This window comes from Mustela nivalis (genome assembly GCF_964662115.1).
Source record: "Mustela nivalis genome assembly, chromosome: 3".
Taxonomy (NCBI): domain Eukaryota; kingdom Metazoa; phylum Chordata; class Mammalia; order Carnivora; family Mustelidae; genus Mustela; species Mustela nivalis.
Window position 1 is genome coordinate 46,655,728 of NC_139022.1, and position 26,971 is coordinate 46,682,698.

General features: G+C 41.1%; 1 protein-coding gene across 7 annotated transcripts in view; it reads left to right on the forward strand.

Annotated features, from left to right (window-relative positions):
• The first annotated feature begins 14,663 nt into the window (after window positions 1-14,663).
• Window positions 14,664-26,971, forward strand: part of GRAMD2B (GRAM domain containing 2B) — a 112,446-nt gene continuing 100,138 nt past the window's right edge. For 3 of the 7 annotated variants that reach the window (XM_082724924.1, XM_082724922.1, XM_082724914.1), the window contains exon 1: window positions 14,665-14,912. Coding sequence is in view for 6 of the 7 variants with exons in the window: in XM_082724922.1 (XP_082581048.1) it covers window positions 14,788-14,912 (125 nt within the window). In the remaining variant the exon portion in view is untranslated. Of the gene's footprint in view, window positions 14,913-26,971 lie in introns of all 7 variants that reach the window. The other 4 variants (XM_082724917.1, XM_082724915.1, XM_082724918.1 and 1 more) reach the window with 3 other exon arrangements.

Here is a 26,971-nt window from a genome sequence, read left to right on the forward strand (position 1 = left end):
CTGAATGGCTCAGAGGGTTAAACCTCTGCCTTCGGCTCAGGTCATGACCTCAGGGTCCTGAGATCGAGCCCTGCATCAGGCTCTCTGCTCAGCAGGTAGCCTGCTTCCCTCTCTTTCTCTCTGCCGGCATCTCTGCCTATTTGTGATCTCTGTCAAATAAATGAATAAACTCTTTTAAAAAAATATATTTTTATCACTTGAGTTTAGCCAAATGATTGTTTGGATTTTTGATACAGAGTAAAACAAAAAACTTTAACGTCCTTTTTTTTATGCTTCTAATTAATAAGCAACTTTAGTATTTGCATTAGTGATATGATAGAACACCTAAAAAAAAATAAGAGTAAAAGGGCCTTCTCTAGTATAACAGATTCATCATCAGTCAATATTTATTGAACCCCCACCATGAGCAAAGAACCAATAATGAATAAAGCACAAAGAACATTTCTTTAAAAGCATAGTGTGAAAAAAATAAATAAAATAAAAATAAAAGCATATTCTGATTATAGAAAGAGCAGATGAGGCAGGGGTGATAAAAAAAAAAACATTGATAATATCTTCTCTTTTTTTTAGGAAAATGGTGAAATAATTTTTTTTAATTTTTAATTTTTTAAAAAGATTTATTTATTTATTTATTTGACAGAGAGAGAGAGAGAGAGAGAGATCACAAGTAGGCAGAGAGGCAGGCAGAGAGAGAGGAAGGGAAGCAGGCTCCCCTTGAGCAGAGAGCCCGATGCGGGACTCGATCCCAGGACCCTGAGATCATGACCTGAGCCAAAGGCAGCGACTTAACCCACTGAGCAACCCAGGCGCCCCGGAATTTTTAATTTTTTGAATTAACATATAATGTATTATTAGCCCTAGGGGTACAGGTCTGTGGATCACCAGTTTTACACACTTCACAGCACTCACAATGATTACCAAAGCTGTTGTGTTGGGCATTTGGCGGGGGGGTGGGGGGTGGGGGGACGGGGGGCGGGGTGGTTTAAACATTTTATGTATTTATTTGGCAGAGAGAGAGTAAGCACAAGCAGGGGGAGGGGCAGAGGGAGAAGCAGGCTCCCCAATGAGCAGAGAGCCCCCCAGGATCACCTGAGCTGAAGGTAGATGCTACCAGATGTTTAATTGAATGAGCCACCCAGGTGCCCTGGGCATGTGTAAAAAATGTATAGTCAGGGACGCCTGGATGGCTTGGTTGGTAAGTGTCCGCCTTTGGCTCAGGTCATGATCCCGGGGTCCTGGGATCGAACCCTGCATCAGGCTCCTTTCTCAGTGGGAGGCCTGCTTCCCCCTCTCCCAATCCCCCTGCATGTGTTCCCTCTCTCACTGTCTCTCTCTCTCTCTGTCAAGTAAATAAATAAAATCTTTTAAAAAATTAAATTAAAAAAATAAGAATGTATACTCATGCAAACAGGAGGAAGCTGAAGCCCATTCAGGGAAAATGGCGGAAGGGGCTCTGAGGTGGCACATAGCCACTGTCTTCCGAAGGGAGAAAAGACAACAAGATGGGAATAAGACATAGGTCCTCATGAGGAAGGGGTCAGTGTTAACTGACCCCACACCAGCGCCATGATTAAATGAAGTTCTTGAGCCGAGAAGGTCATGTGATCTTAGGAGTCCCACAGCACGTCGCTGCAGTCATTTGCTGAGCCACACATGTGTGTTTCAGGTGTGGCTGATCACGTCCCTCGGAGCAGAGTTTGAAAGAGAAACCTTCTGTTGCAGCACTTAGTACAGTGAGGGAAGAGCAGGCCGCTTGGCAGAAAGGGCTGTCATTGGCCAGATCAGGCGTAAACTCCAAGTTCCTTCCTGGTACTCCCCAGAGTTTCTGGGAGATCAGATGGCCTCTAAGAGATGTGGAAATGGCAGCAGTCCCTGTCAACAAAGAGGAGCATCCAGCAGACCTTTCAAACACAGCTCATCTCCTACAAGAGCCTGTTCCAGTGGAGGGAAATGAAGTCAAAGGACCCAGACCAAGAATTGTAAGTGTCAGGTCTCAGACCTGGAAAAAAATAGGCGAGAAGGGAGTGCCTTTGCATTTCGAGAAAGTCTCTTTAGCATCTCAAGGACAGAAGCCTCCACAGGAGGGAGGTCTGTGGTTGCCTGCTGGGACATTTTACCTTCTTTATCATTAAGGGCTTGAGAATAAACAGGAGTGGTCCCACATGCTTTAGGAACCTAGGATGGATTAACCAGACTCAAGGATATTTTGCTTATAGGGTTATTGTATAGAAGAACAGGCAGGGTTTGAGGGTTTTCATGTTATTCAAGCTGAAAAAGGGAACTCAAGCAGAGGGGGACAATGGGCACTGCTAGGAGAGCCTTGAGAATCATGGTGGCAATCCAGGACTCAGTTTGCTCAAGAGAAGTCAGGATTTTCCAGTGAAGGGAAAATGGGATTGAAGGAAAGAAAGAAAGAAGGGGGAGGGAAAGCGCCCAATCCTAACCACTAGGCCATTAGGGAGCATCAGAAGGAAGGAAGGAAGGAAGGAAGGAAGGAAAAAAATACAATTTAAAAAATAGAAAGAAAATGGGATTATGGCACTGTCTGTCACACTTACCATGTCAACCTACAAGTTTTGGTTTTAAATTCCTTTTAATCTAGAAAGATGGGTTTGGTTTCAGGTTAGATTTCTTTGACTTCCTTGTAAGCAGGCATGGTGTTTGAGGCCTTTGGTCTTTGACTTCTGCTTTGTTTTCTACTTTAAATTTAGCAAAACTGCTCATAGAGTACCAATTATATGTAAAGGAATTTAATTTTTTTTTAATTCCTCAGGTTTTTCAACTATAATTGCTTTAAAATCCCTCAAAGAGTCCTGTCTTAAAAAGAAAGAGAATTTTATGGGACGGTTGTTAGGTTTTACCCCAGACCTAGAGCAATAAAGAGAAAGCCCCCAGAAACACATTTAAAGGCATCACCATGGGTACACACAAACACTGTGAAGATAAACACTGCCCATGAGACAGAAAACATAATATAAAATGTAAATGGATGGAGGAGACAAAGACCCATGTGCTTTACTTTACTTCTAGGAGACTGTGTGTAATAATGGAAAGACACAGGTCTTCGGATTCCAGAAACTTGCCCTGAATCTCAGCTCCACAGCCATTTCACTGAATGTGTGAACTAGGAAAAGAGACAGTGTCTCTTGAGTTTGGTTATCTTATCTCCAAAATGGTGAGAAATGTACCTATTCCCTAGTGTTAAGAGGATTAACTAAGTTTCTATAGGTCAGCTGCCAGGTATATAGAAATTTAACAATGATTAAATTCCCTTTCTGTCTTTATCCTCTGCCCCTAAAAACCCAACAGAAACACTAGAACACAGTTTCACAGATAAATAGCCTGTATGTTTCCACAGCCGTCAGGAGATGGTTCAGTCCAATCACCAAACTCCACCGTAATTTATAGCGTTTTCACAGGTGTGTCAGGCAGAGGTAGATTTCAAACTCTGGTTTACCAAATTGTATCTCCAAATTGTATCTGACCTGTCTGGGCTAAACACTGCCGGTGGGGGAGATGGCAAGCACCTGGATCTGTATTTGAGTCTCAGTGTTGTCATCCACAAACTAGGAGATATGGTATGAGTTCATCAAACTCTCAGAGCCTCAGCCTCTCCTCTGCAAAATAAGGACGATAACTCCCTTCCAGACTCACTTCCAGCACTGCACCCAAGCATGTTAGGAAGGCAATAACCATCACCACAAATGTGGTGGCCTTTCAAAAACTCTCCCCCCAAAAAACAACAAAAAAAACCAAAACAAAAACCTGCCCACTGGTCACCCAATTGGGTTATCTTCTGCATTGTTTGATAACTAGTAGAGAGTATTTTTTATTTATTAGCCATGTGCCTTTTTTCTTCCACAAATTGCACCCTTATGACCCAACTCATATCTTAAAAGATCCTATGACCTCCATTCTCAAGATCAAACTATTACAGATAGCACCATCTCAGTCACCTTCTGAAGTTGGCACAGCCTCACCACTCTTTGCTGTTTTAAAACCTTGCAGGATGCATGATAAACTGAAGACATGTCATCAACAGTAACACAGAAACGCATTAGTATATGATTCTCTATCTCTTTGCCTGTCCTTGAGTGATACTAATTCATGCTCTTCTCAGTGCAAGAAGATTCTATAGGGAGGCATCATTATTAGAATTCCTTGTTATTACCATTGTCACAAACAGGTAAAATAATAACCATCTAAAAAACATGATGTCAGGATTATCAAGAATGATAGAGGGAAAATACACAAAACTCTGGCCCTGGACTTACTACTAGAGATGCAGAAAAAAGACAGAAGTCCATGTCTTCAAAAGGAATAGTGATGACCAAATTCACCAATGGAGAATAAGTCGCTAATTATATTGTTAAAAGTAATCAGTTAGCCAGAAATAAATCCTAACATTCATGGTCAGTTCATTTTCAATAAAGGAGACAAGACAATTCAATGATAAAAGAACAGTCTTTTCAACAAGAATGCTAGCAAAAACTGCCAAAGGAGTCAAGTACCAGGACAACATACCAAAGAAAGAAGTTGGACCCCTACCTCACAACACACTTAAGAATCAACACAAAATAGATCCAAGACCTTATTCTTACATAAATGTTAGAACTATAGTACCTCAGAAGAAAACATAGGAGGAAAGCTTCATGACCTCAGGTTAGGCAATTATTTCTTACGTCTGACACCAAAACACAAGTGATAAAAGAGAAGACTGCTACATTGGACTTCATCAAAATTGAAAACTTTGTGCTTCACTATTAAGAAAGTGAACAGACAACCTATAGAATGGGAGAAAACATTTGCAAGTCACATTTCTGAGTGGAGAGTTTGATCCAGAACATATAAAGGATATAACTCAATAATAAAAAGACAACCCAGTTTGAAAATGGGCAAAGGATTTAAATCAGTTTCTCTCTAAAACAGATATGCAAATGGCCAATCAGCCATCAGAAAAGATGCTCACATCATTAGTCATTAGGAAAATGCAAATCAAAAACATAATGAGATACCAGTCCATATCCACCAGAAGGGCTATAACCAAAAAGAAAAAACAAACAAACAAACAAACAAACAAACAAAAACATATTAAATGTTAGCAAGGCATATGGAGCCATTGGGACCCTCATCTATTTCTGATTGGAATGCAAAATGGGCAGCCACTTTGGAAAACAGTTTGGCAGTTCCTCAAAAAAGCTAAACATAGCAACTGCACTCCTAGTTATTTAACCAAGACCACTCTGCACCCAAAACATGTACACATATTTCCATAGCAGCAGTATTCATAATAGCTAAAAACTGGAAACAATCCAAATATGTACTGACTGAAACACAATATGAAATGTGGCATATCCATTCAAGGGAACATTATTTGGTCATAAAAGAGAAGTACTGATACATGTTACAACATGGATGAAACTTGAAATTGTGCTAGGCGAGGGGTGCCTGGCTAGCTCAGGTGGTAAAGCATGGACATCTTGATGTCAGCATCATGACTTCAAGCCCCACATTGGGTATGGAGCCTACTTAAAAAAACAAAACAAAAACAAAAAATAAAAAGTATGTTAGGTGAAAGAAGACGGTTATAAAAGATCACATATAGGGCCTGGGTGGCTCAGTGGGTTAAGCCACTGCCTTCGGCTCAGGTCATGATCTCAGGGTCCTGAGACCAAGCCCCGCATCGGGCTCTTTGCTCAGCAGGGAGCCTGCTTCCTCCTCTCTCTCTGCCTGCCTCTCTGCCTACTTGTGATCTCTGTCTGTCAAATAAATAAAATCTTTAAAAAAAAATCACATATAGTATGATCCCATTTATATGAAATATTCAGAATAGATACTTTGTCTCTATAGGAAATGTTTTATCCACTGACACAGAAAACAGTGATTGCCCAGAGCAGAGAAGCAGGGAGGTAGGAGATGGAGAGTCACTGCCAGTGGGTCCAAGGCTTCTTTTTGAAGCAATGAAAATATTCTAAAATGAGATGATGCTGGTGGTTGTATACCTCTGTAAATATGCTAAAAACCACTAAGTTACGTACATTGAATAGGTGGACTTTATGTGATGTAAGTGATATCTTAAGCTGTTGTTTAAATCTTCAAAAACAGTTACTTTAACTAAAACCCTCTGATTTTATTATAAATGTTGGTAACAATACTTATAACAGCTAACTGAATGCCCATTACAGGTCAAGCAATATTCAAAACCTTTACAAGTACTAATTCACTTTTCTGGCAAATCTGTTAGGCAAACACCATTATTTGGTATTTTTACATACCATTCTACAGATTAAAAAACTAAAGCTATTAAGTAGCATCCTAAGATTTCAAACACAGAGAGTCTGTGTTTTTAAATAAAATACGGACATGGCCCAGTAATCCAACGGCAAAATATGGGGAGAAAATCCCCGAAATTCAGAGTTAGGGAAATTTTAAAATATTATAACAAGCGGGGTACCTGGCTGGCTTAGTCGGTGGAGCGTGCAACTCTTGATCTCAGAACTGTGGGTTCAAACCTCAGGCTGGGTAGAGAGATTACTTAAAATTTTTAAAGGAAATTTTAAGGGACACCTGGGTGGCTCAGTCGGTTAAGGATCTACCTTCAGCTCAGGTCATGATCCCAGGTGCTGGGATCAAGTCCCACATTAGGCTCCCTGCTCAGCAGGGAGGCTGCTTCTCCCTCTGCTTCTGCCACTCCCCCTGCTTGTGCACTCTCTCTCTTTCTCTGACAAGTAAATAACTAAAATATTTTTTTAAAAAATTAAGAATAGGGGTGCCTGGGTGGCCCAGTGAGTTAAAGCCTCTGCTTTTGGCTCAGGTCACAATCCCAGAGTCCTGGGATCGAGCCCCACATCGGGCTCTCTGCTCAGCAGGGAGCCTGCTTCCTCCTCCTCTCTCTCTCTCTGCCTGCCTCTCTGCCTACTTGTGATCACTGTCAAATAAATAAAATCTTTTTAAAAAATTAAATAAATAAAAAATTAAAAATAAAAAAAATCATTAACATAAAATAAAATACTATAACAAACAACAGAACCTAAGAAAGTTAATGACTAAGAGTAAAACAATTTTCTTGGTTACTTCATATAATAGCACTGGAAAATGAAAGGTTGGAGATGTCATGGCCATGTCCATTTCTTGTCCTGTGTGAAAACAATATTAAATACAGGTGGGCTGATGCTGGGAATCCCTGATATGTTTTCATTCTACCATGAGCTACACCAGGAGGGATCCGGTACTGCAGCATGGCCGGAACAGAAGCCAGACTAGCAGGCTAGCAGCAAAGAAGAGTTTGGAGGGCAGGCTTTCCTCTGACACTGATTATTCATGTGGCCTTGGGCAGGTCCCCTAACCCCTCTGGACACAAATGACAGATCTCGACCATGAACTATCCTCAACTGACACTTCCTAAAGCATCTGTTTGTTTGAAAATCTCATCATCCTAATTTGTAGACTGGTCTCAAAAACATTTTGCCAGGTGTCATGCTTACTCTCAAACAAATCTTCCTCAAATCGGTTTCATGAAGGTCCTCAAGAATTCGTGTGGTTCTACCGAGATGAGTCCATGAGTTCCTCACTTTGAATGGTAAGGCCCCTTGAAAATAATAAAAAAGTATTTTGCAAATGTTGACTGTATTTCCAGGATTACCAAGCAATTTTGACAATTATTTAGAGTAAAGCACAGTTTTGGTAATGCCTACAGTGTTAATTGTGATTATCTCTGGAGGCTGAAGATTATAGGGGCTTTCTTAATCTTTTTTATATTTCCTGTGTTTTGTTTTATAAACAAAAAAGTGTATTTTAAAAAACTATGGCCCAACACTATGAATGTAGTTAATGGCACTAAACTGTGCACTCAAAAACAATTATGATACTACGTGTATTTCACTGCAATAAAAATCCCCCCCAAAATCCATTATGGAGACACTATAAATAATACAATGTTCATAAATATTTCTCTGAAAATAATTGTCAATTTGTATAAAATCAAACAAAGGCAGAATAGACAAAACCGATGCAGTAGTTCTAAAGATATTGGTACTTAAATCAAAGAACACAGTTTCTTCAGTCTGCTAACTCTGGAGCCAAATTCACAAGTTTTGCCAAATACTGCAGCTGGGATGCTGAATGTCAGCAGTGGTGTGAGGCAGCCAGCTCCTACAAGCTCACAAGAGTTAACTGTCAGCATCTCTTCCCAAAGCTATATTCAATGGTGCATGTCGGTAGTTTAAAACCAGCCATGGTGGGAGCACTTACACTTTGGAAATTGGAAATGCTACAAATCAAAGCTTTGTTTTTCCTAGAAAATCAGCATATCAGTACATTGCTGTTTAAATAATAAAAATATAAATATAGGGGCGCCTGGGTGGCTCAGTGGGCTAAGCCTCTGCCTTCGGCTCAGGTCATGGTCTCAGGGTCCTGGGATTGAGCCCTGCACTGGGATCGAGCCCCACATCATCATGGGGCTCTCTTCTCAGGGGGGAGCCTGCTTCCCCCTCCCCTCTGCCTTTCTCTCTGCTTGTGATCTCTCTCTCTCTCTCTCTCTCTGTTAAATAAATAAATGAAATATTCAAAAAATGTAAATAGAAATGTATACTAGCAGGATGCCTAAAATCAATGATCCCAACTTATTTTATAAATCTAAATACAGTTAGGAGCAGTGAAAAATATACCCAAGTGAGTGGCAAGGCAGGAATAGGAACCTAGGATTCCAGATTTCTTTCCCTTCCATCATAAAGACCAAATGCCCAAAGACAAAGGTTGCCTTGAGTTTGCTATTGCTGGATTCACTGGAACTGCAAGATCAATTTGCTAATCTTTCTGGAGGCAAAACTCCCTCCAAAAGTCACCAGCTGCTGCAGAGAGTAATGGCTTTCTGTCAAAAGCAACATCCATCATCTCTCTGCATTGTCTCAGAGAAGGGCTCATGACTTCAGAGGAGGAATTAACTTCCTTTTTGATTGTGACCATGGACACCCACAGATCAAAGGAGCTTGAGGAAGAAGCCAGGGGCTTGAGACAGGACCTAGTTCACCAGTTAGATAGAGCATTCCAGGCTGCTTGGTGGGCCCTTAGCACCGATGTCAACACCCCACGGACACAAACTGTTAATACTTGATCTATCTCTAGAATGAGGTCTTCCACAAGACACATACAGGCACACAGCTAACGTCATTCAGAAAAGGAAATCACATATTTCGATCATATTACAATAAGACTCCACTCCACTTTAGTGAAGGTATGACCAGCTCAAATCATAATCTTCCTCCGCCTGCTTATCATCAATAGTATTTCCTGCATGCTGACTACATACAGGCCTCATGCTGGAACTCTATGTGACCATCCAATTCTTACCTTTGAGATGGATACCTTTTCTCCAGAGGTCTGGAACCTTTCTAAAGAAACACAGCAGGGAAATAATGGAGCCACCTTTCCAATGCAGACAACCTTCCTCCCAAACCCACATTCTCAATCACTCTAGAAATATGCATACATTCATAATATATCCAATGTATCATCATTCTATGAAGACTCTGGAATCTCCAGGTAACTCCACCAGAACACACACTTGTTTGCCCAAATGGCAGCAGCATCTGCTTTGAGTATAAATCTAATTAAATTAATACTAACCTGAACTCAGCATAATTAATCAGATAAATCGTAAAGCACAAGTACCTGTAAGGCTTAATTATAGAGGGTATTTAGTATATTTTTCAGTGGAAATTTACATTCCATACCCCTGGAAAGCTCAGTTTTGAAACTCTGTTGTTTATGTGATGTTTTCAGTTTTGTCCTGTGCTTCAACATCCCATTTCCACACTTTCAGGAGGAGGAAGAAGATATAGGGGTATGAGCTCCCCACCCCTTATCTAACCGAACACCAGCAGGCATACCAGGTCTGTATTTGTGGACTTCAGAATGGCTGGATGTAATAACCAAAGATTGTCATCATCGCACAAGGCTAAATTCCTGGAACTATGGGCCTTGTTTCACTGAAGAAAGAAAAAAAGTTCTGGGCACTTGGGTGACTCAGTCAGTTAAGCATCTGCCTTCAGGTCAGGTCATGATCTCAGGGTCTTGGGATTGAGACCCACATTGGGCTCCCTGCTCAGTGAGAAGCCAGCTTCTCCTTCTCCCTCTGCCTGCTACTCTGCCTACTTGTGCTCTTTGTATCCTGCCTAATCTTTTAAAAATTTAAATTTTTAAAAATTTTTTAAAAAAATTTTTAAAAAGGTCTTTTAAAAATCTTTTAAAATCTATTTAAAAATTTTTAAAAAAGAAAAAATTCTTACTGGGAAACTTGAATGAGTTGAGTCTAAGGAGCTAGAGCTAGAGAAGACTTTCAACATCATATAGGCTGGGGGTTTAAAACCCAAATGCATATTTTGAGAACCCAGTGAATCAAAGCCAGCAAAATGAGTGCAAGGGGGAGACTTGAGGGAAGAGGCAGACTGCAGAGATCAGCCCCACCACAAGGGGGCACTACTACTTAGTATCAGCCAACTACTACCACCAGAATCCTATTTTTTTTTTTAAGATTTTATTTATTTATTTGACAGATAGGGATCACAAATAGGCAGAGACACAGGCAGAGAGGAGGAAGCAGGCCCCCTGCCGAGCAGAGAGCCTGATGCGGGGCTTGATCCCAGGACCTTGAGATCATGACCTGAGCCGAAGGCAGAGGATTAACCCACTGAGCCACCCAGGCGCCCCCAGAATCCTAATTTTAAGGCAAGGTCAGATAACAATGTTTTATATAAAACGTTTAAGATATTTCTAATTATGAAACATGGCAAAGCCAAACACAAGCTGTCAGCAGGCCAAATCTAGGCTAACATCTTTCATTTGGTAGAAGAGAAAAAAGTCTAGAGATCTTACCAAGTGAGATAGCCCAAATTCATTGGTCCATTTTCTAGGTCATAAGCTCTTTAACAATCTCTACTTATAAAGATATTACATATAACTTATTGGAGAATATCAGCAAAATGAGGCACTTGAATCATCGGTGGTCTTGCTTTAAACTACTCGCTGTCAGTTTCTGTCTTGTTGGGTTTCCATAATCTCAGTTTACATGGGAGGAGAGAATATGGTCTCTGCTATCTTTATTTTAGTTGCAGTCTACTTGTTATCATTTTTTTCACCAGTGTGTATGTTCTTTTTATGGCTATATTTATATAAATGTCCTACTGCCGTTGTTTATCTTTGATCGCCCGGACTTTGTTTTAATCTTCACAGACAGAAATGAAAGATGCCGCAAAATCTAGGAGCGCCTCGAGCAAAGGCCGTGTCTAAACAGTCAAGAGGGTTAAACAGCGGCAGTTCGGTGCCTGCTGATGGGGATTGCTGTCCAGCAGGCACCTGCCATTAATCTTAAAAACAAAGCATCAGAAGTCACATTTTTCTCTCTGTGGTTGTATGCCTTCAAACCCTCATTCCTGTTTGAATATAAGGTCCAAACATAACTACTAGCAAATTTTGAAACATTCAGCACTGGCAGTTCCTATCAAGAAGTGAAAATGAGGGGCAAGCCACACAGCTGGATCCCACTCCCGAAAAGGTTTGGGTTGCCTGTCCCTTCGGCACCTGGCCATTTAAAACTTGAACGTCCCTGAGGGATGACTGGTGTTGAGCATCTTTTCATGTGTCTGTTGGCCATCTGGATGTCTTCTTTGGATACATATTTGTTCCTATCTTCTGCCCATTTGGATTATTTGGTTTTTTGGTGTTGCATTCTGTAAGTTCTTTATAACTGGTGATCACCACAGGGGAGCTAAGTGGGGGAATGGAAGAAACAGGTGATACTTATGATGATGAGTCCTAGGTAGGGTAAAAACAATCACTGCATCTCTATATTGTATACCTGACACTAATACAACACTGTGTGTTAACTATGCTGGAATTTAAGACAACAACAACAACTTGAATGTCTCTGGGGAGAACATACACTCTGCCCCCTTGCTACCACTTTCTGCTGACTTCCAACCCCACCCCACATTCTTATGAATGCCCACCTCACAGGCATTCGAGTTCATGACTCTGGGTCTAGACTTTGGGCAAACCTTGTCTTTGACATAATTTCTTATGATTACGAATGAACTCAACATCTGACATAACATCGGTCAGCACGGTTTCAACGACTTCAGTCAGAGTTGCATCCCATAGACAGGTAGCAGCCACCTAAGTGAAATGAACCTATCATCAGACGACCACAATCATTTTTGGCTATCAAAGCAACATGTACATGTCCATGAAATTCAGCATTCATCTGTTTATTCCTAATACCTGTAAGATAAAGCTTGACCTAGCCACGGCATTTGGGGTCCTTCATCATCCGGCTGCTACCTAAGTGTTAAAAACTACTTTCTTCGCCAACACAAAGTCTCCACTTACACACACAACCTGACCTGTGTACTTTTTCACTCATGGACTCTCCTGCCTTCCCTCTCTGCTTTTCCAACGTCTCCTCACTCTTCAGAGTGGAAAGGTTAACTGGAACTCCATTTTTTCCTATAGGCTTTTCTAAATCATCCCGGATTCAAAAGATCTTTCTTCCTTTGAAATGTAAATAAACATAGTCTCACTTGTGTTTAAATGCTCCATAAACATTTGGTGAATGAATGACTGAATGAATTCCAGCACAACCACATTCTTAGGGCCACTTAATTATGGCCAAGTTGCTTAACCTTCTTAAGATACAGTTTCATCACCTGTAAAAATGTGGTTTGGGCAAGAGACTGAGATATTGTTTTGAAATTATCTAGCAGAGATTCTACATAGACTCAAAAGATACTAGGTAGAACAAAGACTGGAGAAGTATTAGCCTGATTTACTGCCTCCCTCCCTCCTGTGTTGTTAGTTAACTTTTCCATTAGGCATAGTGTCTCTTCCTAGCTAGATTATTGGATCAAGGACTCCTTTCTTGAAATTTTTTTTCTATCCTTTACAGTGGCTAGCAAAACATGGAGTTTTGCTAATAAAATACTGTTGATGAGTCAATAGCTTCTCTATTGAAAAATATGTCCCGAGATTTGTCTGGTGACACTGGAATTCCCTCCTTTAGAGACATTGTCTCCTAAAGTAAGCATTGGCCTAGCTAAAATCTAAATCTGCCTGGGAGATAGCAACAAATTATGTTGCATTAGTTATGAATAAATGCTCTAGTTAGACTTTCTTGTTTACAAGAAGTAGAAACTAAGCTTGCAGACTGTCGCTAGTATGCGAAGTATGATATGGTTTTGTTTAATCCAAAACCTCAGTAGAATTTGCTTTATTTAATGTTTTGCCAACATAACTGCAACATAGAAATACAGGGGACAAGAGAAATACAGATACTGCTCTATCAAGGAGGACAAGGAGTGAAACAGAATGAAATGTAGCATCAGAATTGCAGCACATGGCATCAGGAACCACAGTGATCGGCTGTCATGGTTTGCATTTCACCAAGAGGTTCCAAAGATGCAAGGCCTTCAGGGCTAACACCAAAAATCCCAGACAATCCGGTATAAGTTGGTCATCCTGTAAGGAACCACTAAACTTCCACCAAAAAACACACTTCCTCTAATTTCAAAAGTGCTTTTGTGGTTAGCAGCACAAACCTGTCCCTGGCTGGTTATCAGCCAGTTAGGGCAAAGAGCTCACAAGGCCAAGGCTAAAGGTTTGATTTCCCAGGAACCTTTGCTCTCTTCAACAGTCAGAGGCAGAGTGCTTCCCTTAAGCCAGCCATCTTCCAGCATCTCTGACCCATCACAAGGGGAACAAGGAGAGGGAATGCACAGCTACTTTGGACCAGATCCTTCGCCGCTGCTAGTAACATTGGTGGGCGGACACTGATGTTTTCCTTGGGCATCAACACGGAGTAAGTGAATAAGGTCAAAAAAAGAAACTCCCCCTTAAATGGGTTTGAAATAACCATACATAGCAGAATCTCCTCGATTTCATTCCAATACTGTGAGACAGGCCTGGCAGTCAGCTAGCTCGGCAGGTCTGGGATCACCTGTGGTTCCAGAGCCAGAAAGCCACAGAGATGGGGCGGGAACCCTCACCTCCTAGCAACGGTTTGTCATCATGGTGGCAGTGGCGGTGGCAGTGACAGAGGTCACAGCCGCCTGTAACCCAGCAAAACACACACCCTGAATGTTGAGCTTGACTTTGTACATCTCCCTTCCATAAGGATTCCAGAACTCTTCAGGTCACTGGAACCACGCAGGCCGCCTGAAAGCTCTCATGCACCTTGCCCAATGCCAGCCGTGGCGTGCTTGTGGGCTGATGATTTCCTGCAAGTGTAAAGGCTTTACAAAGTGCAGTCGAATGCTCTGCTGCTGAGCTATACCCCCTACGCTTTACAAAGTGCATCCACATTCTCCACCCTGTTGCTCAGGTCCAGGGGATCCCAGAAAAGTATCCCCACTTTGAAAGTTTAGATGCTGCAAGTTTCTGCACCTCCCTCTTTCACGTCTTTATCTTCTCATAGACTCTTCTGCCTCAGTCCACAGGGTCCTGAGGTATTTGGTGTTTGGATTAGTAAACTGACAGGTCCATTTCCCAAACACGTTTATTTTTTCTTTGGAAAAGTGTGGGTTGGAAGAAAACCACTCTGTGTCCTACTTCCATGTTACTCATTAACTGACTTGAAAAAAAATAAACAGCTTTGGCTAGATTAGGAGTCATGTGAAGAAAGTTTCCTGCAATGTGGAAACAGTGCAAAGCTAAAATGCAGAGCTTTCCCCATGACAGGGGGGATTCAGAAATGAACCTCTGAGCTTCTTGCCTGACCTGGTGATCAATACGCACACAATGGCAAGGAAAAGTCAGTCTCCCAGCGACTCGGTCTTCCAGTTTGACATTCCTGGCAGCCCAAGAAAGGCAGGCTCCGAGGCCCCACACAGCTCCACAGACAGCCCCGGCTCTGTGTTTCTCAGGTGGGTACCTCCGTGGGTCACCCTGGTGGCCTGAGCCACCAGACCCGTGTTCCTTGGAGAGCTCTGTGCTCGTCCCTGGAGGCTGCAACCTGCCAAGGGGAAGGAGAAGGCACAGCCTGGGCATTTGGGCCAATGGGTTAGAAGGGGGTACATAGCAAAGAATGTGACTTGCTGAGCAAATACAACTATTACCACTATTAAGGGAAAATAATGGTGAGTACCTTCTTTAGGAATTTTTTGTACTAGGTGACTGGCCAGCTCTGCTGTTCTTTCATTCTCGATCACTTTCATGTTCATAGGAAATGAAGTCAAATAGATGAGCCAAAAAAACCTTACTTCCGTGTCAGAATTACCTGTGTTATTATCGAAAGAGTAAATTTGGGGGCTTTCTAAATTAATTATCAGAATAGTATTAGCTGTACTGTGGGTTCAACTATTTATCGTACAGATTGAAAGCAGCTTTGGCCTGATTGAGAACACACTCTTTTTTAGCTATAAATATTAATATCTACATAAACATGACTCTGATAATTACATTTTTTTTAATTTTTATTTTTTTATTTGAGAGAGAGAGAGAGAGAGTAAGAGGAGCAGAGGGAGAAGAAGCAGCAGGCTCCCTGCTTAGCAGGGAGACCAATGCGGGGCTCTATCCCAGGACCCTGAGATCATGACCTGAGCTGAAGGCAGATGCTTAACTATCTGAGCCACCCACGTGCCCCAATAATTACATATTTTTAATGAAAACCCATGTTATCAACTCTTTATTCATTTTGACCTCCTAATAATTGTCCAGGAACTTACAAAATGTAGAAATCAAATCCAAGTGGAAATAATTTCAAGAGAAAGTTTCTTACCCAACTTTGATGTAAACGTTAATGTTATGCCACATGAACCTCCCAAGTAAAGCCAGAGGAAAGACCTCCACACTGGATGTTTACTTCTACACAACACCGTAGTCAGAAAGTTGATCATTTATTTTGTTTTTTTTCATCATTTTAAGTCATTTATACAAAAAGGTGCTCCTCAAAATTATAGCTTTTAAAAATTAAATGGAAACAAAGAAATCCCATTTCATTTAATGGTGTTTGCATATCAGAATGTCAGGTTACAAAAATAAGTAAAATAATTTAATTTTATTTTACTATATTATTTTACTTTATTTTTATTCATCTATTTGAGAGAGAGAGAGAGAGAGCATGAGAGGGGAGAGGTCAGAGAGAGAAGCAGACTTCCCTCTGAGCAGGGAGCCTGACTGGGGACTCAATCCCAGGACTCTAGGATCATGACCTGAGCTGAAGGCAGTTGCTTAACCAACTGAGCCATCCACATACCCCAAGTGAAATAATTTTAAGAAGAAGTTTTGGGGACAGAGCCTGAATTCATGCAAAATGTTATGAAATACCTTTATTTTTAGGTTAACTTAGTTTTTTCCATCCATCATGAAAATGAATTAATCTGACTTTGATTGTCTGAGCAAGAGGACAACTCCTGTGATTAAAAATGTAAAACTTCTGTATTATTCCCATAATTTGCTGAATTTTGAATGTTTCTCAAATCATTTTGTCTGCTTAATCCACCTCTTCTGTAAATAATGCCAACTCTTCTAGAAGCTCAAGTTCTAATCAGGAAAAACAAAATTAAAATGTAAAACAAGTATTTAAAATATATAAAATACAGAAAATATAATTCAAACGAACACACACATTATTTAAATAAACTTAAATAAATAGAATAAAAATAAAATAAAAATCTGCATCAACTTAAAGTCAAGCCTCTTTCAAAAACAGCCCATGCCTATTCTACCTGCATATTAGATATTAAATATCAAATGTCTATATTAGGATCTAGAAATGATTTTGTGTGTGTGTGTACTGGAACCCATCTAAAAACACTATGTGTATCTCCAAACACTTTGGGCACTGAAGGACTTTCAGTGTAGTTGAAAAATCTACTTAATGTGTTATATAGTAAATAATTCCAAATAATTCATGAAAGCATTTAGGCACATGCTGGTTAATTATCTGAGGTATAAAATAAGACCAGGTAAACACTTCCCTTTACCTTCTCAATAAATACTAAGAATTTATGGGGCTGATGTGATATCCTATTATCATTTCCCAAACCAGAAGCAATAAAATGTACTCTGAGATCAACAAACCACTTCAGATAGGCACGGATACAATTTACTCAGTGCTCTTACTCAAACATTCAACCCAGATTTACTGAGTGACTGTCATATGCCAGGCTATATGGAGCACAAGGGTACAATCATAAGCCAGACAAACCTAGTCTCTGCCTTAAAAGAGGTTATTATAATGTTTAACATCAAAGACAGGCTAAAAAATTATGAATGCACAAATGTATATACCTCTATATACAAAATTCTTATATTAACATTTATTATCATAGGAAACAGTACAGGACTGAGAAAAAGAACCAGATAAGGAAAACTAACTTAGGTGGGTGGCAAGGGAAGGACTCTTTAAGGAATTAATAATTCAGGTGTCTTCAAGGATGAGTAAAGAGCCAACCATGGAGTGACCATGGAAAGGACATACTGCCCACAGGGAGGGAAGATCGTAAGTCTTGAGGAATCTGGGAAGAGAAGCATCTGATGAAACTGGAGAAGGGGTTTAGGATTCACTCTTAACTGCAGTGGGAAACCACTGGGTGCTTTAGAATAGGGGAGTCTCACAATGTGTTGTTCCCTTTAGAAGGGCATTCTGGCCCCTCTCTGGGTGATTTCCAGCTTTCTGCTCTGCCGAGCGATACTGGATCTTGCCCATATCTCCCCATGGCCTTGTGTAAGAGTGTCCGTAAGGTACGGAGCCAGCAGATGCATTACTGGGTCACAGTTTGTAGGCACGATTAACCCTGCTCATGATGTCAACTTGTGTTCCAAAGTGTTGTGTCATTTACGATCCTACCTGCAATGATTCTGCTGCCTACGCAACATTGACATTGTCTGACTTTTTAATTTTTTCTAATCCAGAAATGGCATCTCAATGGGGTTTTCATGTCCATTTCCCTTATTAATACAAAAGGAGCATCTTTTCAACATGTTTCTTGATTATTTTTATTTCCTCTTCCATAAAATACCTGCTTATAGATTTATGACCCTTTGGGGCAGAAGGCAGGTAGGAAGACAGGATACTGTCTTTTTCTTGTTTTTCGATAGTTTTAAAAACACTGCAGATACTAATTTTTTGTTACTTATATGTATGGTGTAAATATTTTATTCTGGCATATGATTTGTCTGTTCACATTCTCTGTCATATCCAAGTTCTTATTCTTAATTTATCAATGCCTTATTTTCTTAATGATTTGCACTTCCTGTGACTCGTTTATGAAAGCCTGACCTACTCTGAGGTCATTAGAATGTTCTTACCTATTGTCTGCTAAAAGTCTGTTTTCTTGCTCTGTCACACATTGCTGTCTTAATTAGTACAACTTTATAATAAAAGTTTTGCTGTCTGGTAAGACAAAACTTACCTAGTTCAAAATGACTGACTACTCTTGGGACACCTATATGGCTCAGTGGGTTAAGCCTCTGCCTTTGGCTTAGGTCATGATCTCAGGGTCCTGGGATTGAGTCCTTCATTGGGCTCCTTGCTCAGAGCAGAGCCTGCTTCCTCCTCTCTCTCTGCCTGCCTTTCTGCATACTTATGATCTCTCTTACTCTCTCTCTCTGTCAAATAAATAAAAAGAAATAAATCTTAAAAAAAAAAGACTGGCTACTCTTGACACATTTGCTTTTCCATTTAAATTTTAGAATCAGTTTACCAAATGAAGACTTATTCTTAGTTGAAATTGTATTAAGTCTATTACTTAATTTGAGGAAATTAAGTCTACTTCTCCTTATATTGTGTTAAATATACCTATTCATGCACATAGTATGTCCCTCCATTTATTTAGGCCTTCATTAATATCCTTTGATAAAGTTTTAGAATATTCTACATAAAGACCTTACACATTTTTAGACTTATTCCTACAAACTTTACACCACTGTTGCCATTGGAAATAAATACACACACACACACACACACTTTTTTTAAAGATTTTTTTTATTTATTTGACAGAGAGAGGCACAGTGATTTATTTATATATTTTTAGAGAAAGAGAGTGTGTGTACGCACACATGCAGGGGCAGATGGAAAGAGAGAGAGAATAAAGCAGAGTTCCCATGGAGCCCAATGGTGGGGCTCCACACAGGGCTCCACACAGGCTCAGTCCCAGCACCCTGACATCATGACCTGATCCAAAATAAAAAATCCACTGCTAATCACGCAGGCACCCATGGAAGTCTATGCCTCTTAATCCCCTTTACCTATTTCATCCATTTCCCTACCTCCCTCCCCTCTGGCAACTATCAATTTGTTCTCTGATTCTGTAAGTCTGATTCTGTTTTGTTTCCTTTGTTTTGTTTTTTAGAATGCTCATATAAGTGAAATCATATGGTATTTGCTTTTCTGTCTCACTTATCATAATACCCTTAGGTATACCCATGTTGCCACAAAAGGCAAGATTTCTTTTTGTTGTTTTTGTTTTTTTTTTTTTTGATGGCTAAACTAATATTTCACTCTATGTGTCTATATCTGTGTGTGTGTGTGTGTGTGTGTGTGTGTGTGTGGGCATGCCATATCTTCTTTATCCATTCATCTACTGATGGACATTTAGGTTGCTTCCATACCTTGGCTTTTGTAAATAATGCTGCAATAAACAGAGACATGCATACATATTTTCATATTAGCATTTGTGTTTTCTTTGGATAAATACCTAGAAGTGGAATTGCTAGATCTTATAGTAGTTTCACTTTCAATTTTTTGAGGAACCTCCATACTGTTTTCAATAGTGGCTACACCAACAAACATTCCCTACCAACAGTGCACAAGAGTTCCCTCCTTCCCACATTCTTGCTAACACTTGTTATTTCTAATCTTTTCGATACCATCCATTCTAACAGACATGAGGTGATATCTCATTTTGGCTTTGATTTATATTTCCCTGACGATGAGAGATATGGAGCATCATTTCATGTGTCTGTTGGCCACCTGGATGTCTTCTTTAGAAAAGTGTCTACTCAGGTCCTCTGCCCATTTTTTAATAGGGTTTTGTGTTTTTTTCTGCCTTTTTTTTTTTTTGTATGAGTTCTTTGTATATGTTGGATGTTAGCCCCTCGTCTGATATATCATTTGTGAATATCTTCTCCTATTCAGTAGGCTGCCTTTTCATTTTATTGATGGTTTTCTTTACTCTGCAAAAGCTTTTAGTTTGTTGCTCTCGCCCGAAGAGACAGATCAAAGAAAAAAAATTCCGAAAAGATGAGGCAGCACTATGCTGGAATGTGGGACCATGGTGGGACCATGGTGGGACCAGCCTAGGCCTCCTCAGACTCCTTCAGTGCTCTGGTTTGGGGATCACCCCAGGCTGCAGTCAACAATGACCATGGCAGGTCCAAGGTAGCCTTATAGTCACATTCATGCCTCACCCAGTGGCCCCACTGATTCTGTCCCTGTTCATCTATTGTCCCAGCTGCCACCAGTGAATGGTAGAGGAAATATTGGCCCTTTTTCTCTCTCTTCCCAACAGCCTTGATTTTTATTAGCCACACTCACTTCCCCCGCTATCAGAGAAAGAACAGGAGCACTTTTTGGTACCTCAAGAAGAGGAACACCGTAGGCATCGTATTATGACCCATTTTCACGATGAGTCCATATCCCAGCTCCTGTTCATTGGGATTTGTAGAGGTAAAGGTTATATTTAGAATCTGGAGGGAGCTGAGTTCTGGGAAATGGGTTTTCCTCCCTAGGAGAAGGGATGAACAGGTAACAGCCAAAGAAAGCAGGACTGTGTTAAGAGGATATAGTAGTAGCAGTCGTAGTGTCCTAAGCTTGGTGTGGGTGTTTCAGTGAAAGGCATACCTCTCTATTCTTAGTGGGCAAGGTTCACTGGCAGGACCTGGGAACTCTGCTGAGCCTCAAGGGAGCTTGAAGACCAGATTATCAGAAAGAAAAGAGATGATGAAGTATACTAGGATGTAGTGAAATGGGGCTGTGGAAGTTAGAATGAGGAGATGCCTCTCCTCAAAGAGCAACAGGCATCTCTGACAGGAAGGGTAGAATTTTCCCTGCGGGAAAGAAAACTCCCCAGCCTCTAACCTGGCCCGGAGAGAATGGACTTGCAGTTTCTTTCCCAAACTTTGTCAGACACTTCCCCACAGTCTACGTATACCAAGCACTCAATATTCTGTCAGCACACATTTTCTATCCTTACACCAGGCTTCCAAACACACTGGGAGCCCTCCCTTGACTGCCTCAAAAATTCCTATTCATCTTTCAAGTTGCACCTCCAGAAAGGTCTTCTCTAACATCTAGGGAGAACTTCTACCTCCACCCCTCAGAAGTAGCTGCCTTTCTTATTTGTTGATATCCCATCCACTATTAACCACTTATCAGAATGGACTGTCAGGAGGGGTGCCGTTTACAAAGTCAGTGAAGCTTAAGCTTCCACCCCCACTTACACAGGCCCCTTCCAAGGCCCTGGGAGTGTCTGTAGCAAGCTCCTCAGATAGGCATACCTTTCTGTAAGGCTTTTGGACAATACTTCAATTACCATTATGACTGCTGTCTCTCTTCACTCCGATTTTCTCTCCTATCCAGTGGGCAAGGGATTTTTTGACATTATGAGCTAAGGGGAAGTTGTTTGAGGATGCATTTAGTTTGGGATTGCTGGAATTAGTTTATATGGTTTGTCATGTGTGAGTTGTTACTAGCCAACCTGGCTTCCTGGAATATTCCCACCACACATGAAGGGTCAGAGATGAGATCACGATAGGAATATGTCCTCCCAGTACCGTTTATCAGCAGTATGTAGGCAGTGAAAGAGAAACAAGACTCGATATGTATAGGACCAGAAGCTAGTTTCTGGTAAAATTTTCCAGTTATCAGATGTGGTGGACTCTGTCCTCATTAATGCCAACACAAAACAGAAGTTCTCTCCTGTTAGGACCATAAACATGATAATGTAGCTGATATCATTTTAAGTACACCAAACTTTTATTTTTTCTTCTTCCTTGGTAGTAATTGCATGATTTATCAGAATTTCTGTCTTTATGGGACACAAACCCAAGGTAATACTAAAAACAGCCATTGCTTTTGTGTGTGTGTCATATAATAGACCACATCTTATTTTTACTCTTTTATACTTACACTGCTGAGGAAGGAATGAATGTGATTCCCTAGGCATGAATCCGTGAGTGGAATGCATGCTGGCTTCTTAGTGACTACCTGTTAGAAGTTTCTCATTTGGGGTGATCTTGAACATATTTATAGAAAAACTAAGTTTATACAAATGTTTCTCATCAGTGTCCAGTTCATTAAATTTTCATGACACCTAAACTTGTTTTTAAAAAATAATTTAAAAAATTAATAACCTATGCATTAAGCCTTGACTCACTTTTTAAAAATTTTTTTTACTTTTTATAAACATGTATTTTTATCCCCAGGGGTACAGATCTGTGAATCGCCAGGTTTACACACTTCACAGCACTCACCAAAGCACATACCCTCCCCAATGTCCATAACCCCACCCCCCCCTTCTCCCAGCCTTGACTCACTTTTTAAATGACATTTTCAAATGTCATGAAAATTTATTTTGGATGAGCTTATCTTTAAGTTCCTACTTTCATTAAAAGCTTTTTATCTTAACAGGTTTTTAAAAAAAATCAATCAGGTTCATTTACCTCCTCTCCTCCCTCCCTCTCTCTCTCCCCCCTCTCTCTTTCCTCCATGTCTAATGCAAAGCCAGGCAAGTATACCTGAGCTGCAAGTTCCAGCAGTTCCCTCAATGGGTAACTATGTGGAGTTTTAAGAGGGCAAATTGGCCAGCCCTGCCAAGAAGTACAGGAGTGATGAATGAGGGCTTCTTTATAGCCAATGGCACAGAAATAACCTCTACTATTTGCACAGAGTCTTACTCGTGGGAACTTTTTACAGATGTGACCTTACTGACCTTAGCGGCTTTTTGCTATGGTGGATGGATTATGGTAGCTGCTCTCTAGTGCTTAGATAAAGAAGAAAAGAATAGAAAAAGGAAAAGACGTTTTCTGCTGCGGCTGTCTGGCAAAATTAAGCTAACGAAATTAGTTCAGGTAGTGAGCACACAGCCAGAGAGGTAACAGAATGGCATTATCCAACTTCACTGATTAATATATTCACCCGGTGTGACTTCAAATTATGTGGGCTATTTCCAAAAAATCAAATCTATCCTCAAAAGTCATTTAATTCAGTTTCTTCAGACCACCCAGGGTGACTTTCATAACCTCAGAAGTAGGCATGTGACTCTCTTTGAAAGAACAAAGTTAAAAAGACCTACCCGGTATTCTCTATTGACCTACTATGTGATTCTATGGGTTTTGGTGAAATTTATTTGCAAAAAAGACAAGGGTATTTGTCTTAGATAATTTTCAGGAATGGTGAAAGAACAAGTATGATGGGTAATTTTATTTAACAAACAGCTATGGAATTCCTTCTATAATGCTGCATGGAAGGAGGACTGCCTAGTATATATCTGGTTTGGATACTTACTAGTGGCATAAACCCTCAGTGCCTCACTTTCCCTGATGGCAAAATGGGGACAATCTTAAGACAGCCGATACTATTAAACAAGACAATATATAAAGTGCTTGGACAGCAAATGTTCTAACGAGGTGATTGTAAGGCAGTAGAGAAGATCTACAGAGGAATAATGGTATATTCACTCACCACCTAGAACTCTTAGAAGCTAGAAATACATCCTTGCGTCTACATCTATCTGGCACAGAGAAGAAACTCTGTAATGAAAAGAGAGCCTTGCAAAGTAAGCAAATGGCTGCAAACCCAGCTCCTGCTTTTAGGGGCTCCAATTTCTGTTGGTTACAGACACACCTGCCGGCTACTGTACAAGGCAGGCAATGCGCATGTACTAGGAAGATTGTATTATTAGCCTCACTCTCCAATCTGTAATTTCCCTCAGCATGTTTATGGCGGATCCCCATGTTGCAAAACTTACATCTAGAAATAACTGCACATTTCAAATGCTTAGTGCCACAAAATAAACCTTACCTAATGTGAAAAACTAATGGCTGTCAGGACGTTCCTGAGAGAAACAAAACAAAACACAAAGCCCTATTTTATTACTTCCAATAAAGCCACAGGGGCAGAACAGTGGGCCATGAATAAGCTTCCCTCCAAACACACTCCTGTACAAGGGTAATAAAGCAAGAAGCAGGAATGGTGAAATCATACCAGTGCATGAATTTATCTCCCAGACTTGTCCTTTGAACTCTGGGAAATACCAGCTGTGACCTGGCCAGCTTCCCTGGTCCTCTATCTTATTTCGGGAAGCTTCCACTCCACTCATGCACACGAGTCCTGCCTTTGCACATTCTGAGCTGCCCACAACACTCTGGCAGAGTAAATTCTGTGTGGTCCTTTGAAATTGGACCAAACATCCCTGTCTTTGGAAAGCCTCCCTTGACACCCTTTTCTCGGCTATGTAGTATCTTTTGTTTACCTCCATGACCACATTTATCACAAGCTGCATTACTCTTGTTACATTTGTCTTTCTTCCTCACTTTGCTGCCTTATTTCTAACCCAACCATTCAGCATAGTTCCCAGGACAAAATAGACAACAATAAATGTCAGAGGGTGGTGGGTGACAGAGCAGTGAGGAGCTCCCCTGAGATGACAGGCAAACCTGGCCCCTGCTGGGGTGCTTACTGGGGTGCAGCTGGCCTGGCCCCAGGAAGGCTGAGGCTCCATAGCACAGTGAGAGCACACAGAGAGGAGCCGGCTCAGTGCAGGAGGGCAGCTAGAGACAAAGCCGAAGGATAGATCAGACCTTCTGACTCACCATTCTGGATCTTCTCGCTGTTCCACAGTGATTGATTATTAGATCTGAACTAGCATTTGCCTATACCGTGGTCCCAAATGTTTTATCCTTGCAGTTGGGAAAAGAGAGGGGAAGAATTACAAGGAGCCCTAGAGGCTGAGATTTCTGTTTCCATAAATTGAAGGGCACACTTGATTTTAATGTATTTTCACATTGCATTCAGTTTACAAATAAACTAAATGACTGTAAAATTGAATTAAACTCGGCATAAAAGAAAAAAGAATGAAACAAAACATCGGGTTTTTTTAAAAATATTTTATTTATCTGACAGAGATCACAAGTAGGCAGAGAGGCAGGCAGAGAGAGAGGAAGGGAAGCAGACTCCATGCTGAGCAGACAGCCTGATGCAGGACTCGATCCCGGGACCCTGGGACCATGACCTGAGCCGAAGGCAGAGGCTTTAACCCACTGAGCCAACCAGGTGTCCCAAAACATCAGTTTTTCATTTAAGGAATGATCCCCCACACACACTGCACACTTTCCTGACTTCATGCCTCTAAGCTCACTCTCTCTGCCCGGAATAACATCTCCCTCCAAGATCACTAAATCAACGTCACTAGAAATCCGGCAGTGAATACAAGGGTGGCCTATGTTCTTGAATTATTCTCCTCAGAGGAAGCCACACACGGACAGGATTTTGAGTGTCTTACATAGAGGAGGGCAGGTAAAAGGACCAAAGGGCAGAAACCCAGCCTCCAGGCCCTAAAGCAATGGCAGAGGAGACGCAGTTCCCAGCACAAAGAAATGGTAATTCTGTGACGTGATATAGGTGTTAGCTAACCCTACCTCAGTAATCGCATTACAATATAGAAATGTCTCAGATGAACAGGTTGCACACTTCCAACTTACACAATGGTACTTGTCAATTATATCTCAATAAAAATAGTAATACTTTAAAAAAAAGAAATGGAAGGTAAGAGGTGAGCTGAGCATGAGGCGAGGGGGTGGCAAAGAGAGAAAGAGCTAGAACCTAACACTGAGGAATTAGCCTTTTGCTATTCTCTGTGGAAGAGAAGAACCCCCGTTTCAGACGGCTGACAGAACCCTCTGTCTCTAGAGCACAAAGAGGGGGCGGGAGAATCAGAGGAAAGGATGCAGAGCCCAGACACACTTTCCTCAGAGCATAAAAATGAAGCTCAGAAGCTGAATTTTGTCCCAAGTTCTGAACAAAATAAAACACCCTCCAGGAAAAAAAAATATCATTCCTATTTCTCTCCCTGTCGGAGACTGTATCCAACTAATACAAACTCTAAGTTCGCAGTCACTGCCTCCAATGCCACCTCTGGAGAACAAAAGATATTCTTTTCTCCTTCGTGGCTGTGCCTCACCATCAGCACCCAGGCTCTGCCTGCTGACCCTTGCACGATTCCACACCGCCCAACATCCAAAGACAAATCCAACTCCAGATCACTCATTTAGGGGAACATGAAGTTTAACCAGGAGGCTCACCCCACAGTGGGGAAGAATGGCCAACAAAGACTGTTTGAGTTACCAGCTGCCTCCCAGCTCGTTACATCAAATCTTCACCTCTTAAAATCATAAGCATCTACTTTCTCATACAGTATCTGTGTGTTTTGAATCTGGAAGTGAAGAGCTTGGTGGTTCTAGCTCAGGGACTCTGGTGAAGTTGCCGTCAGCTATCAACCATGGCTGCAATTATCCAAAGGCTTGACTGGGGTTAGGGGGTGCATTTCTCACCACACCTGGTAGGTTAGTGCTGGTATCTACAGGAGGCTTCAGTTCCTCTCCAACTGGAGAGAGGGTTGTTTACAACATGGCGGCTGGGGCTTTCCCCAGAGCAAGTGATTCTTGAGACAGGACTGTGAAAGACACAATGTCTTTAACAGCCCAGTTTCTGAACTACACCATCATTTTTGCAGTATCTTGTTGGTGAAATAGGTCAGCCCTATGTATTCGGTGTGGGAGGGGACAATACATGGGTGAGAATGCCAAGAAAGAGGGATCATTTGGAGCCATCCTGGAGGCTGGTGACTACAAGGGCTATGGGGGTGCCCTTGTAGGTTGCCACATACTTCTAATCTGTATATGCTGTATATGCTGGAAGTATATGCTGGAAGGGCAGCTGGCTTAGAGTTGCACAGGCCTGTGTTTGTGTTGTGTTGTGTGG